At 37.5% G+C, this 16,611-nt stretch overlaps 1 protein-coding gene across 1 annotated transcript in view; it reads right to left on the bottom strand.

Annotated features, from left to right (window-relative positions):
* Positions 1-16,611, bottom strand: part of LCA5 (Leber congenital amaurosis 5) — a 57,645-nt gene that overhangs the window by 40,790 nt on the left and 244 nt on the right. Inside the window, exon 2 of the mRNA XM_010855240.1 lies at positions 1,218-1,598. Within this exon, the coding sequence (XP_010853542.1) occupies positions 1,218-1,410 (193 nt within the window). The 5' untranslated portion in view covers positions 1,411-1,598. The remainder of the gene's footprint in view (positions 1-1,217; positions 1,599-16,611) is intronic.

The following is a 16,611-nucleotide window of genomic DNA, read 5'->3' as shown; positions in this document are numbered from 1 at the left end:
AAACCCCTGCTTCGAACTTTTCAATAGCTAACTATCCCCCCCACAGAAACAGTCACTATCTTAACACATTCTAGGCATTTCATGACCTCACCTGTTTTCCTTTTCAGCTTACATACTACTTCCTGCCTTGCAATCTTATCACTCTAAGCTACTAATCGGGCACAACTGAGCGACTTCACTTTCACTTTTCACTTTCATGCATCGGAGAAGGAAATGGCAAACCACTCCAGTGTTCTTGCCTGGAGAATCCCAGGGGCGGGGGAGCCTGGTGGGCTGCCGTCTATGGGGTCGCACAGAGTTGGACACGACTGAAGCGACTTAGCAGCAGCAGCAGCAGCAAGCTACTAATGTGATGGCTGTATTGTATCTATTAACCGATACTATAAAACCTCATTTTACTGCTGGGAAAGATCCAAGGCAAAAGGAGAAGGGGGTGGCAGAGGATGAGATGATTACACAGCATCGCCAACACAATGGACATGAATCTAAGCAAACACTGGGAGATAGTGAAGGACAGAGAAGCCTGGCGTGCTGTAGTCCATGGGGTTGCAAAGAGTCGGACACGACTCAGCGACTGAATAACAACAAATAAAACCTCATTTCCCTTAGCTTACCTATGATGTACTAGCGGTCCTTACATATTTTGTTACTAAGTACATACAGATTTTCTTGACTAGGGATTTATTAAGATGAAGAGATTTCCACAACATTATGCAGTCAAATATGTATTAATACCTAGCTCCAGCCTAATAACATTCTAACAAGAAAAATTATTTCTAAAGATCTATGCTGTTCCATTATAACACCATTTAATAGAAGACAGACTGGTGGTCCCAAATTTCATTTCTAAGCTGAGTTTGAACTTTTTCAGTAAGTAGAAGTAATTTTACCCAATCTATAAAAATGTCCCTTAACCACTTTATATCCATGCTTTTCACAACTTTCTGAAAATAAAGAAAGGTACAAATGTTTTGTGATTTTTTTTCCGCCTTTACAAACCCCAAGACAATCATTTATTCAGGAACAAGCGAAAACAAAAATGAGAAACCTCAGTTAGAGTTCTTTCTTCTGGATACAGTATGGCTGTGAATGTAACAAAGGATAGTACACTGTAAACAACATTTATAAAAATATATCCTATTCTCATTCACACAGGTTTCCTTAAGCACTCAGAATGAATATTCTAGGTCTACTGGAGTCTTTTAAAGGATGCTTACCGTGATGATGCACTTGGCTATCTGAAGCTTGTTTTTTATCATGTTTTCCCTTAATACTTGCAGGTGGGGAGGGATGCACCAGCGACGACCGGCCAGAAGACTGTGGAGTAGTTCCAAAATCAGATGAACAGTAATGGCTTCTGCTTGTCTTACCTTCTCGATCAGTAGCTGGACTTCTGTCTCTTTCCCCCATGGCTTTGCAAAATAGTCTCTAGTCACATCATTTCACAGACTCTTCTCAGAAAACTCCACAACAAGCCTGAAGAGCAATTTCTGAGTCTTCAGATCCTGGGGATAATATTCAGGTCTGTACTATCTGTTTTCTCTATGTATCTTTAGTCCACAATTCACAATAGCAACCAGAAGATCGGCTTTTTTCCTCTACAATTAAGGAAGAGGGAGGGAAACTCATCATATTTCATGAAATAGATTTCAAGAGTTAATTACAATGAAAGATACCAAAAGCAAAATAACATACTGCTTAGAATTTAAAAAGAGGCCATAATTTAAATCTGTATTTTCATACATAGTTGTCTACAGCACTTGGAGAAAAGATAGACTGTCATAGACTAGACAGAGAACATCTAGAGTACCTGACATACACTTGCTTCTGAAGAAATGATAACTGAATCTGACTCCCTTGAATCTTAAGATTTATAACAAACACAAATGCTAGGTGAATAATAAAGTCACCAGTTTTTGGTTTTGGTGGTGGGGGTGGGGAGAAATGTGGTAAAGAACAAGCCTGCTAACAAAAATAAGAAAAATATCTAAGACTGACTGCATAAAAACGTAAAACTGAACCATGAGAAAAATTAATCAAATTAAAGCACTTGAAGAAAAATATTTGCAACATGACAGAAAAATCATGACCATCCTTAACAATCAATAAATACCTCATATCACGCCACAAGAAAGATAGGAGGTCAAAAGATAAATGGGCAAATACATGTTAAGACCCACAGCAGGCAATACAAAAATAGGCACAAAAAATATTCAAATTCATGCATCATTTTTAAATCTATCAAATTTCCAAAGATTCCTCAAAATAACACTCACTGCTTCCAAACTGAGTATCAAGACAAGACTGGGGAAAAAAAGCTGGCAAAATAGGTTAAAACTTTAATTATGCTTTTAACCTTTGATCCAATAATTCTACTCCTGGATACCAAGAAAATTACCCTAAAAACAGGAGGAAAGTTATGCATAAATGTTGACTGTGGCACAATTAAAAAGAAAAAAAGTAACCTAAATGTCTAACCATTGCAAAATAAAAAATTAAGAAAAGTATTGAAAAAATCAATACAGCATAATATTATGCAGATGTCAAAAATGTTTACAAAAAGTTTAACAAGGAAGATGCTTATACTCTTATGGTAAAGGAAAAATTCAAAGTGTTGTATACAATATGATCTCCACTACAGTCATTGAAAAATGCTGAGTACTCTTTTTTACTGAACTCAGGAACTGGGGGGAAAAAAACACACACACACACACCTGCAAAAACCAAGGTATACATGTACACAAAAATAATTTCTGTCTGGGCAACACGAATTTTAGATAAGTTAGTCTGTTTAACAGAGTTTAATTTTCTAGTAAAATGAAACCAGATTACTTTTATAATCAGAACAACTGTTCTTAATATTTAGAAGAAATAAAGTCCACTGAGGAAATTAGTGTTAAAAGAATACTGGGCCTGGTCATAAATGAAAGAGACATACACAAGGCAGCATTACTGCTGTTCACTGCGGCACTGCAGTGGGAAAGGACCACGTCCATCCCGATGACCATCAGCAGGGAACCGGCTACCCACACTGGACACCCCCACACATCGAAGTACCGTGCTGCTAAGTCACTCCAGTCGTGTCCGACTCTGTGATCCCATAGATGGCAGCCCACCAGGCTCCCCCGTCCCTGGGATTCTCCAGGCAAGAACGCTGGAGTGGGTTGCCATTTCCTTCTCCAATGCATGAAAGTGAAAAGTGAAAGTGAAGTCGCTCAGTCATGTCCGACTCTTAGCGACCCCATGGACTGCAGCCCACCAGGCTCCTCCATCCATGGGATTCTCCAGGCAAGAGTACTGGAGAGGGGTGCCATCCTACAATCTAGAAATGTGGTCATACTAGAGAGCAAGAAAGCTATGAAACACTGTCAGAAGGGTTCAGGACAGTGCTCCAGGAAGCTCTGACCAGTCAACGATGGGACAATTGCATCTTCAATAAGAACTGTATCAGCAAAGGATTAAAACACATAGAACATGTTTAAATTCATGAGGTCATGTTATTTTAAAAAACTAATGAGTTACCACTGAAAGATACTAAGGAACCAACTCATTCATCTGAAAATTGATACATGAAGAGGAAAAAAATCCAACATGTATCCTGTCTACACTGTTACAAGCTGTATCTTAGAACAACAAAATAGTAGATAAGAGGAAGTATTTCTTTACAGAATTACTCTAGCTAGTAAATTAAAAAGGGGATTATTCGAATGACAGAATTAGAGCATTGTCATTTTGCAGTTACTAACGAAATAATGAAACTAGATCATGCTCACTAATGGCTAACACCACAGAAAATTATCAGACAGTGTGCCTCCAGAGGAGACGCAACAATTTCACTGAGGTAAGATATTCCTTCTACAAGAAAAATAAAATCTGATTTTGATCAAGCTTCTAAACTGAAATGACAATTTATAGAAAATTCAGGGGACAGAGGTACAAGGAAGCAATTAGCAAAATCTACTCTGTGGCCAATTCTGTAGGACCAACTGGCTTCTTTAACATAAACTGCAAGCAGAAAAGGAAGAGATAGGGAAAGGTATCTATATATTTTAAAAGCCTCAGGAAAACAAACAACTGCCATCTATGAGCCTTGTTTCAATCCTAATTCAAACAAATTCTGCAAAATTATAAAAAGAAAATTAAAACACTGACTAGATATTTAATGACATTAAGGAACTGCTATTGCTTTAGGTAAGATCATGATATTATGGTTATTTTTTTTTAAAGAGTCCTTATATTTCAAGGTAGATGTTGAGATATTTATAGATAAAATTAAATAATGCCTGGAGTTTACTTCAAAATAATCCACGGGGAAGGAGGTAAAAGTATATATTAAATAAGACTGGCCATGAGTTAGTAAAACAATGTAAAAACTGTGACAGCTGCGGCTTCATTACTCTAATATCACTGGTTTTGTATTTGTTTGAAATTTTCCTTAGTAAAAAAATATTTTTAAAAAACCAAGCAAACTAGAACTTAGATTTTATTGCCTAGCAATCTCACTCTCTGTTACAATTAGCTATTTGAGCTGAAATCAGCAAAGGCAAGGACTAATATTAGAAATATATAAATCAATCTGAATCTTTCACTTTGCAAATCATGAAAGAAAATATTTACACACGTAAAAAACTGTCGAAGAAAAAAGGATAATGAATTAAGGCAATTAAGTGGATCCATCACTTATCAGCTGTGCAAACCTCAATCTACATCTAAATCTCAATTTTCTCACCTGTAAAATGGAAATAATAATGGTATCTTCCTTAGAAAACTGCTGTGACAACTAAATGGACTAATTTACTATCCCACAGTAAGCACTTGGTAAATATCAATAATTATATTTATAATACAAACATACAAGATGATCGGTAAGTTCTGATTAACGTTCCCTGTCAATGACTTTCAGTTTTAATTTTAATAGCATAATTAAAAGTTAACTATATGATATATACAAAAATAATAACATATATTTCTGTTTATATGCATACAGCAGAAGTAGTTTAGTTCCCTATGACCTATCCCCTCTAAGTCAGGAATCCACCTAACTTTTCTTGCAAAGGGTAAGAATCCACAAAAACATTACCTGTCATTCACCTCCTATGTACCAACACTAGCTATCTCCCTACCCACCCCCTGCCCCCAACATATGCATCTTTAAAAAAAAAAAAAAAAGGAAATATCCATTGCCCCATTATCCAAGTCTTGTTCCCTGGGACAACTATTTTAATGGCCTATACTTTTTGCTTTTACTATTTCTTTTTATTACTGAAGTATAGTTGATTTAAAATATTGTGTTAGCTTCAGTGTGTGTACGTGCACGCTAAGTCGCTTCAGTCGTGTCTGACTCTTTGTGACCCTATGGACTGCAGCCCGCCAAGCTCCTCTGTCCATGGATTGTCCAGGCAAGAACACTGGAGTGGGTTGCCATGCCCCTCTAGGGGGTCTTTCCGACCCAGGGAACGAATCTGAGTCTCTTAAGTCTCCTGCATTGGCAAGAGTTCTTTACCACTGGCTCCACCTGGGAAGTTTCAGGTGTACAACACAGTAATTATATATACATACATATATATATTCATTTTCAGATTCTTTTCCCTTACAGATCATTACAAAATATTGAGTATAGTTTCCTGTGCTTTATAGCAGTTCCTTGTTGGTTAACTGTTTTATATATAGTAGTGCGCTTATACTATTTCTTCAACTAGTAATTTTAGACTATGAAAGATAAGGATTTAACTCACATCTCATTTTTAAATGGCTGCAACATGCAACTACATGTTGGTTATGCAGAGTTTTTTCTTTAGAATTGCTGTCCTTTTTTTTTGAAAGGAAAAAAACATCCTTCTTACCATGTCACTGATATCAATCAGTTTCTTAGTCATTCTATTTGTAGCCTGAAATCTGTTATTCTTCTTAAAGACATTTTCTTCTTGGAGTAATTTCCTATTCTAACTTAAACTAATTACTTTCTACTTGCTGTACGACTGTCATTCTGGAATTATTTTTATTGTACTTCTGTGTTAATATACCTTTTCTAGTAGTCCATGTCATTTGTATTAGTTTTCATTGTGTTTCACTGCTCCATACTTTCACGCAACTTCTTCTGGAAGGGTTACCTGAAGTGAAAGCTCTGAGTCTTCGTATGCCTGAGAATGTCTTTATTTTGCATCATACTTGATTATTTTTCTAGGTTCCAAATTCTAAGTCCGTCTCTCTCAGAACTTTGGAGACACTGCTCCACTGTCTTTAAAACCTCAGAGCTGCTTATGGGATGTGACAGTCGTTCTCTTATTCAACATGTTTCTTGTGCTCTCATTATGCAAAAGTAATGAAAAAAAAAAAACAACGAAAAATCTCTGCCTTAAGGAGTTTACACTTATGTCCACTTGATTCTCATTCTTTATAGAAACCTTTAAAGAAAACAAAAAACTCCTTAGTTGCCTTTAGGACCTTTCCTCTTGCTGTAGTGAAATGTCACAAAGATGCACACATAGGTGTGAGGTTTTTTGTTTTTTTTTTTATTGCGTTGCCCTTTGCTTCCCTCTTCCTTATTGTGCTTAGGTTACATTTTTGATAATTGACTTTCCCTTTACTCTTTTTTAAACTTCTACTGGTTAAATAACAGACTTTCTCTGTCTTTTTGTTCTATTTTCAATGACATTTACTCAATTTATCTTCATAACCATCCAGGATTTTTGAATTTGTGCAAAAATCTTAGTTTCTAAGAACTCTTTCTTGTTTTGATTTTTTTAAACAATTATTCTATTCTTGCTTTAATGAGGCAATACGTTTTTTTTCTTCCCCTGAGAACACTCTAGACATTTTGTTTAAGATCTCTTCTGATGCAGAAATTATGTTTCACATAGCTACAGTTTTTCACTTTGTTTAGCCTAGGCTTTTTAAATCCTGCCAATTTTATTTCTGTGAATTTTTGGTCACCCATAGGAAAGAATGAACAAAACTGCACGTGAGCATGGCCTTCTGACAAGCACATGTTGCTTCAAGATGAACAGCAGAGAACCAGCACTATACGGGGGACTTACTGAAAGTTAGCAAAGAGGAGGGATTATCTCCAAACACAAATGTCCACCATGGCAACTCTACTTTTTAAGTGTTATCTTTGTTTTCATTTCCAGAAGAAACTAAGTCTGTATTTTTTAATGGGAAAGAGAGGAAGGGGTGAAGGGCAGAGAGAATCACACTGTTGATGTGCACAGGCTTGAGACACAACTATTCCATTCATAGTTTTTCAATTATTCTTCCCATTTTTAATTTTTCCTTTCTTTTTAAATCCTAAGATTCTCTGAGAATCTGCAGTATACATCAGAATACTTCTTTCCCTCTTGAGTATCTTGCAACATAGTTCTCTCTGTTCTAATCTGTTCCATGCATCATTTCCCTTTCCTGTTTCAGAAATGTGTTGTATTAATAATCTCTCATCCACTGAGGGTACTCTATCATCCTTTCAATGTTAAAGGTTTATTCTCTTTTATCCTTAATATGATTTTAATGTTGTCTCCAACTAGAAGAAAAATACATATGGTCAGATCTACATCTTTAACAGCAAGTATAACTCTTTAAGTAAATGGCTATTTCTTTTAAATTTAATTAGAGGATAACTGCTTTACAATGTTGTGTGGTGCCTGCCATACATCAACATCAATCAGCCACAGGATGAGTCATCTTTGGCTAATTATTCCTAATAATAAGTCTCAAACTTTTAAGAGAACTTGATACAAGCAATCACTTTTCCAAAGTTTATGAAACTACTATTTAATTCATACACCTATTCAATTCAGTCAACAAAAATTACTAAATTACTAATGGCTACAGATGCCATTTAAAGACAATGAGGAAATTAAGATGAGCAAAACACACTAGGAGTTCCTTTAAGGTAGGGTCTGGCTCTTCCATCACAGATGGCCAGTTAAGAAAAAAATCACAATAAATTATGCTATGTATCCTTTATATATTCCCTAGAAATATTACATGTTAACTACATGAAAACATTTTTTAAGGTGATAAAGTCAGCCTCAGGTTATATATCTAGAGAAAACTATAATTTGAAAAGATACATGCACCCCAATGCTCACTGCAGCACTATTTACAATAGCCCAGATGTGGAAGCAATCTAAGTGTCCACTGACAGAGCAACAGATAGAGAAGATAGAGTACATACACAGAATGGAATATTACTCAGCCTTTCAAAGAGGGAAGCAACGCCATTTGCAGCGGATGCCATGGATGGACCTAGAGATTTATCATATTAAGTGAAGTAGGCCAGAGAGAGAAAAACAAGTACCATACGATGTCACTTACAAGTGGAATCTAAAAGAAAAACGATACAAATGAACTTATTTATGAAGCAGAAACAGACTCACAGACTTCAAAAACAAACTTACGTTTACCAAAGGGGAAACACTGGGTAAGGGATAAATTAGGAGTTTGGGATTAACATATACACTGCTGCTGCTGCTGCTAAGTCGCTTCAGTCATGTCCAACTCTGTGCGACTCCATAGACGGCACCCACCAGGCTCCCCCGTCCCTGGGATTTTCCAGGCAAGAATACTGGAGCAGGTTGCCATTTCCTTCTCCAATGCATGAAAGTGAAAGTGAAGTCGCTCAATTGTGTCCAACTCTTGGCGACCCCATGGACTGTAGCCTACCAGGCTCCTCCATTCATGGGATTTTCCAGGCAAGAGTACTGGAGTGGGGTGCCATTGCTTTCTCCAAACATATACACATTACTATATAAAAAATAGATAATCAACAAGGACCTAGTGTACAGTACAGGGACCTCTACTCTATATTCTGTAATAAGTGATATGGGGAAAAAACCTGAGAAAGAATAGATATATGTAAACTGAATCACTTTACTGTACACCTGAAACTAACACAATATTGTAAATTAACTATACTCCAATATAAAATTAAAAAAATAAGAGAATAGTCCCTGGAACACTAGACAATATTTTTCTTGCTTCTGATTACTTAGCATCTATGCCAAAAAATGTATCCCATATTTTAAAATATGTATCCCATATTATGTTACAATTCTTCATGACAACAAACAAGCATTCCTTAGAATGTACTGCAATCCAAAAATCTAAGTGTTCCTAATCACTGCAGATGGTGACTGCAGTCATGAAATTAAAAGACGCTTACTCCTTGGAAGGAAAGTTATCACCAACCTAGATAGCATATTCAAAAGCAGAGACATTACTTTGCCAACAAAGGTTCATCTAGTCAAGGCTATGGTTTATCCTGTGGTCATGTATGGATGTGAGAGTTGGACCGTGAAGAAGGCTGAGCACCGAAGAATTGATGCTTTTGAACTGTGGTGTTGGAGAAGACTCTTGAGAGTCCCCTGGATTGCAAGGAGATCCAACCAGTCCATTCTGAAGGAGATCAGCCCTGGGATTTCTTTGGAAGGAATGATGCTAAAGCTGAAACTCCAGTACTTTGGCCACCTCATGCGAAGAGTTGACTCATTGGAAAAGACTCTGACGCTGGGAGGGATTGGGGGCAGGAGGAGAAGGGGACGACAGAGGATGAGATGGCTGGATGGCATCACTGACTCGATGGACGTGAGTCTGGGTGAACTCCGGGAGTTGGTGATGGACAGAGGCCTGGCGCGATTCATGGGGTCGCAAAGAGTCGGACACGACTGAGCAACTGATCTGATCTGATCTGAGAGAATAGAAATTTAGACACTCGTGAAAATTTTCTTTTATAAAGTTAGGTCTTAGTCCTTGTAAAAACACAGTTGCCTGGCTAACACTACTGCCAGAAAAACACAGTTCAAATAAGCAAACAGAAAAACAAAACAAGTTAAAGAACATACACAAAGTATTAGACCAAAAAGATGAAAGGCAAGAAATGGATACAGACAAGATAATGCAACTATTAGAATAATAACTAATAATTTTGCTACAAAGTACAAGCAAATAAAAACCCATGAATTACTACAAGACTGCGTAACAATTTAGCACTGGAAGGAACCCTGAGAAATCGGTCCTTTCTTTGCATAGATTAAGGAAACTAAGACCCAGAAAAACAAAGTGATTTACCCAAGATGGCATTTTACCTAAGGTCACAGAGTTAAATTAGTAAAATCTGAAATGGACTACAAGTTTTCTGACTTAGTTGAGGGACCTATTCAATATTTCAATAGCAACAATCAGGTGAGAATGACCTTATCTTTACAGGCGCCTCCATCTGCAACCACACGGTTCTGTGGTGCTCTCCTACTAAGACTGAAGAAGCGCTGTTGCTCCTTTTAAGAGCTAAACTCACCTACCTTCTTCCCCACTCCTCCTCTCCATCTCAAGGACTGTACACCTGCAACTCAACCCTCTTTACTCGATCATTCCTACTAACAAAGAGGCTCTAATAAAGCTATTGCTTGGCTCCAGGTCCCTATTGCATCTACAACCCAATTTCTCCACGCCAATCTTCCAATAAAAGACTATTCTATCTATACTAAAATAGTCTTCCCAACCCAGGGATCGAAGCACGTCTCCAGCATTGCAGACGGATTCTTCACCAACTGAGCCACCACGGAAGCCCAATCTGTACTAGAATATTATACTATATGATAATCTAGAACGTTACACCTCTACTTCCTTCCCAACGTTTTTCTAAATTCACACTAGTCAGGTTTTCATCTTGACCATTCCCCTGAAATAGCTTTCATCAAAACAATGACGTTCACCCTGGAGAAATCCAAAAATCAATTTTCTGTCCTATTTGTCCTTGACCTCACAGAGCGTTGGAAAAGACTACCCATTCCCTCCTTCCTACAACACTCTCTTTATAACTTTCATAGCCTCCTCTTTCCTGGTTTTCTCACTGCTTCATTGGCCATCTCTTCGTCTTTTCTGTTGAATCTGTCTCCTCTTTCTGATCTCTAAAGGCTGGAATACACAAGGCACCATGTTTTAGACGCTCTTTTATCTACACTCTCCTCTTAGGTGATCTCATCTAGACCTCACTTACCCTGCCTTCCAGATTCATATGTTCACCTTCCTGTTTGACAACTCCAGCTGGGTATCTAAACATGCCAATACAAAATCATGATCTGTTCGCTTTCTACTCCCACCAACTCTTTCCTATTTTTCTGACCTCATTAAATGGCATTTCCATCTACTAAATTATCCATGTCACAAATCGAAGGATCATCCTGGATTTCTTCTTAATGTTACATCCCACAACCAAACCATCTGTAAAACCAGGCTGGTTTATCTCCAAAATATATTCCAAATTGGATGATTCCTTATCATCCCCACTGCTACTACCCTGGTCCAAACCACCATCTTCTCTCCGCAATAGCCTCCTAACTGATATCCTGCTTTCATTCTTGCTGCCCCAGTTACAGAAAGCTACCTGACACAGAGATCAAACAGCATCAAGCAGACCTTCTACTTAATACCTTTCAGTGGCTTCCAATAGTCATCAGACTCCTTAACCAGACCTGCAAACTCCTGTAAGATCTGGCCCTCCCGCCTACTTCTCCACCCTTACCTCATGCCTTATTTCTTCCCCTCATCTTTTGCAGCCACAGTGGCATTCTTTTGTGCATCTAACGTGCTAAACATGTCACCAACTCAGAGATCTGCTGCACCTTTTACCTAGGACCTTCCCTTAGAATTTCACAAGGGTGAGATTACTCTGCTTTATTTTCTTCACAGACTTCGTTACTATTGGGAATAATCTCACATTTGTCTCTTCCTGTTAAATATAAGACCCATGGGAACAGAAATCTTATCTGTCTAGTTCACCAGAATAATCATAATACCATGTATTAATCTTTGTGAAGTAAATAATTAATCTATAATGCTATTTTGAATATAATATTAGTAGTTTCGTTCAATAAAATGTACCTTTCTATTTTAAAGGAAATTAAATTGTCCCACAATCAACTAATTGTATAAGACTTACATACATCTCTAAAATGCCTAAGAAGGGAGAAAATGAACAAGTCAAAAGTTTTGCTCTGAGCCATTCCCATCATAAAGTTGGAATATTCTTACTGGGTTACTTTTAAATGATGGAAATAACCTATAGGGCTTCAGACAAAATAAATTTCACCTGAGTTACAAACATTTCTATTAGACTAATATAAACTAGTCATATTAAGTGAATAAAATTTTTTTTCTTAAAAAATTATCAACAGAGAACACTGAAGATTTATACTTCAGGTACAGCTCTCCAGCTAATTTAAACTAATTTTTTGTGACATAGAATGAGTCAGTTAACAGTTGTTCATCTGTTTCTCTTAATTGTACAAGGGTAACCAGATGAAAACAAAAACTATAAATCTTGTCCAATTTCAATTTCTAAGAATTGTTTATCTTCCAAAAGTGGCCAGGAGTGCTACTGTGGCAATGCTAGAAAGCCATCAAATCTAGCACTTATCATTTTCCAACTCATCTTTTCAAAGTCCCAAGTAGTACATGTCACAAGTCAGAAAAAAGATTACCACAAGCTTCTGCAGTAACAGAATTGCCTCCTATAAAGGATACACAAATCCAGTTTCAAATGAATCAGAAAGTAAACCAAAGCTGTAGAGTCCACTGTATACTGAATATCATAATAAGCGTCTGATCCACGTGACTTTAAGAAAAATTCATTTTAAGAATAAGAAAAAAAAAACAACCTATGTAAAATCAAAGAACTGTTAATTTCCTGTCATTTCCCTGTGTTCAGCTTCTTTGCATAAAACTTTGCTACCTGGCTACCTCTGCTGCCAGCATGAGTTCACATAATAGCCAACTAGATGAGTGAAATAAAAATAAACCAGGAGAGAAAGATACAAGCAATATCTACCCTCTCTCCCACCAAAACCACAAATAACTGAAGATGAGATTAAGGTAAAAACAATATTGCTGCATTAAAGCTATAACTCTTTCTCTCCTATAAGGGAGAAATGATTAGAAATAAGTAAAGTGTTTCCATTTCTCTACTTCTCGACATTCTAGGATGTTGCTAAGTGATTCCTTATTCTACATATATTTACACAACACTGACTTTTGGTTAAAAATCAAACTGTGTTTAGGTTTTAAGTATAGTTTTCTAGACTCTAGGTCAGATCACAGTAAAGGTTAGACTTAAGATTTAAGGTATAATCAACTTCTTTTAAATAGCACACTGAAACATGGGTCAAACTAAAGCATCTTAACTACAGAATGTATTCCCAAACTTCAGTCAGTCAAATGAAAACACAGAATATTCATTCATTCGGCATTTACTGAATACCTACCATCAGGCACTGAACTATGGATAAAGCTGGAGACACAAAAATGAGACAACTGATCCCTATTAAGAAACTCCCAGCCTGAAAAGAAAGATAAGTAGTATTAAATACTAATGATAAAGGGAAGTAACGGAAGCTGAGGAAACTCAAAACTACGATTAGAGGACAGAAGGGAGTTTGGGAAGACTGCCAGAGGATAAAATGCCTAAAATTGAGTTATTTGGTATTAGCAGAGGTCAAGTACAAGTATGATTTGGGTTGTGTATTTGTGTTCTGTGGGGGCAAGATGACAGCTAAGGTTAGCAAAAGAAGACAGTTGATGAAGGAAGACCCTATTTCGGTAAGAGGAAACAACATGTGCAGAAGTTAAAAGGCATGAGAAAAACTGTAAATAGTTCATGACTGTGCTGTCCAAAACAGTGATGACTGAGAACCTGAAATACAGTTAGTTAGAACAGAAATAAGCTGTTAAGTAAAAAATATACATGGGATTTTGAAAACAATACATGAAAAGAACATAAAATACCTCTAATAATCTTAATATTCAATATGTATTGAAACAGCATTTTGGATATCTTGGGTTAAATAAAACATTATTAAAATTAATTTCTCCTGTATGTATTTCTTGTGCTGATCCTGAAAATTATATATACAGCTCACATTATATTTCTATTGGACAATGCTGGTTTAAAATGACTGTATTGACTGGAGGTAGTGATAAAGTATTGATAATAATAAGTAAAACAGAGTTAAGTGTAAGAGACCATTACAAGAAGGATTTTTATGCAAAGGAAAGTTATGACCAACCTAGATAGCATATTCAAAAGCAGAGACATTACTTTGCCAACAAAGGTTCGTCTAGTCAAGGCTATGGTTTTTCCTGTGGTCATATATGGATGTGAGAGTTGGACTGTGAAGAAGGCTGAGCGCTGAAGAATTGATGCTTTTGAACTGTGGTGTTGGAGAAGACTCTTGAGAGTCCCTTGGACTGCAAGGAGATCCAACCAGTCCATTCTTCAGAAGATCAGCCCTGGGATTTCTTTGGAAGAAATGATGCTAAAGCTGAAACTCCAGTACTTTGGCCACCTCATGCGAAGAGTTGACTCATTGGAAAAGACTCTGATGCTGGGAGGGATTGGGGGCAGGAGGAGAAGGGGACGACAGTGAATGAGATGGCTGGATGGCATCATTGACTCAATGGACGTGAGTCTGGGTGAACTCCGGGAGTTGGTGATGGACAGGGAGGCCTGGCATGCTGCAATTCATGGGGTCGCAAAGAGTCGGACATGACTGAGCGACTGAACTGAAGTTCATTGAAAGCAAAGGATCTTCAATAAGATTAAAATAACCACACCGACAAAGATCTGACGACGATTCAAAAATACAATGATTCATCCTCAACCCAAGAACTGGAGAGCAATAAAGCTTAAGGAATAATAACAACTGGCCTTGAGATCAGGTGACAAATGATAGAAGTTTGAACTAAGGTTCGGTAACTTAGAAATACAGAATGTAGAATTGATTTAGACATGTTTATCAAGTAAAATAAACTGGACATTGAGGCCAATTATATATGGAGGAGAACGAACCTAAATAAACCCTTGAAAAATTGGGTGAATATGGTACCATTCAACAGTATAGATTTGGCGGGGAAACCTGATGAGTTTGATATCAGACACAGTGAGTTGAGGATGCCTATGGGAAATCTATGTGGAAATACCAAAAAATCAATTATATAAATTTGTAGCTACCTCAAGTGTTCCAGGAAAGAGATTTAAAAAAAAAATGCATTGTATACTGACAAAAATATGGAAGGTGGAAGCAAAGACTATCAAAAGCCTGAGAATGAACTCAGCCAAGAAAAGAACACAGAGTGAACAGAAGGCAGAAGACTGAATTATGAGGAAACACAATAATTAAGTGGTGGATAAAGGAGGATTCCATACAGGAGATGAGGAATGACAGGCAGGAGAAGAACCAGGAGAGAGATTAGCATGTTGATCCTAACAGTCCTCCACTGTGTCATACAGAATTATGGTTCCATGATTGTTTAACAGAAGAGATGCGACTCTGACAAAAGAAAAATCACTTTTCTGAAGTCACAGATAGTTTCTGACATCTAAAATGACACTGTCAACCTAAGAGAATCAAAACAAATTATTTCCTCTCATGTTTTGAATAAACATGCAAGTCAACATTCAGCAAAATCCTAAAGTGAAATATTTAGAACAGTAATATAAAATTCAAATGTAAAACTACAACTGAAAAAGATTAAAATAATAACCACACTAAAGCGAGAAAAAAAGTAAAGAAATCTCCAGAACTGTATCCTTTTCTGTTTTACTGTTTTCCAAATTGCCTGAAGCCCCTTCAACAACAACAATCATTTAAATGATGACTTTGATCCCAAAGAGATACCTAATCCAAACTCTTAACCTGAAGTAAAGGACCATCATAAACATATAGGTGCCCAAGTGTACTTTTGTAGAGACAGGAGCCAAAACTTTCTTCAGACTTTCAAGGGGGTGCTTCACGACTGAAAATCACCACTCAGAGCAGACTATTTAATATCCAATTCTTTTTTCACTTATGTAGGTATAGATGTGAACAGTCTCAATAAACTTAATCTTCACGATATCTATGCCATTCCCATTCTGAAATGGGAAAATATGATGCTAGTCATTTGTTCCCAGCCAGGAATCTGTTACTAATTGATGTTTGTAGATTATCCACAGCCACAAAGTGCATGAGAGGGATTTACGTTCAGGTGAGATAATGAGAGGGGATTAAGCCCAGGTGAGTCCAAGAGAGCAGATGCAGCTCAGGTGAATCGGACCCGTGTTCTTCACCACTGTTAAAACACTATCCCGTGGTCCTGCCAACTTAAAACACCAAGTGTCTGAGCACCCACTCCAACTCATCTACGCCAAAAAGGCAATTTTGGGGGCCAACTCATTCCTCCTCTCATCCCATCTCTGAAGGAGTCATAAAAATTTCACAGCCTGCACCAAAGATCCTCTCCACGGTAACCACTCTTCATTTCCCATCATTTATCATCCCAGAGATACCCAAAGCCTCACAGCCTCTTTCCCCTTCTGGACTCTGGTCCTCCTTTCCCATCTTCAGTCTACAGGCCTCTGGGGTTTTCTAATAACTCTGAACCCCTAAGTATTCCTGCAATGCGTTCCCTTCCTTCTCTTCCCGATCACCAAATCAACCTTTCCCCCCAACTCGTTCCCCTCAAATTCCCCTCTTCCCGGGACCCTCCTAGTGCCGGGCTCGAGATTTACTTTCCTAGGGGCTTTCTCCTCCCCGCGTCCCCAAATCCTCCTCCATTCCTAATCCTTTAACAAGTCCACTC

The sequence above is a fragment of the Bison bison genome, unplaced genomic scaffold (genome assembly GCF_000754665.1).
Source record: "Bison bison bison isolate TAMUID 2011002044 unplaced genomic scaffold, Bison_UMD1.0 scf7180017864362, whole genome shotgun sequence".
Taxonomy (NCBI): domain Eukaryota; kingdom Metazoa; phylum Chordata; class Mammalia; order Artiodactyla; family Bovidae; genus Bison; species Bison bison.
Note: the sequence above shows the minus strand (reverse complement) of the source record. Positions and strands in the feature narration are given on the sequence as shown.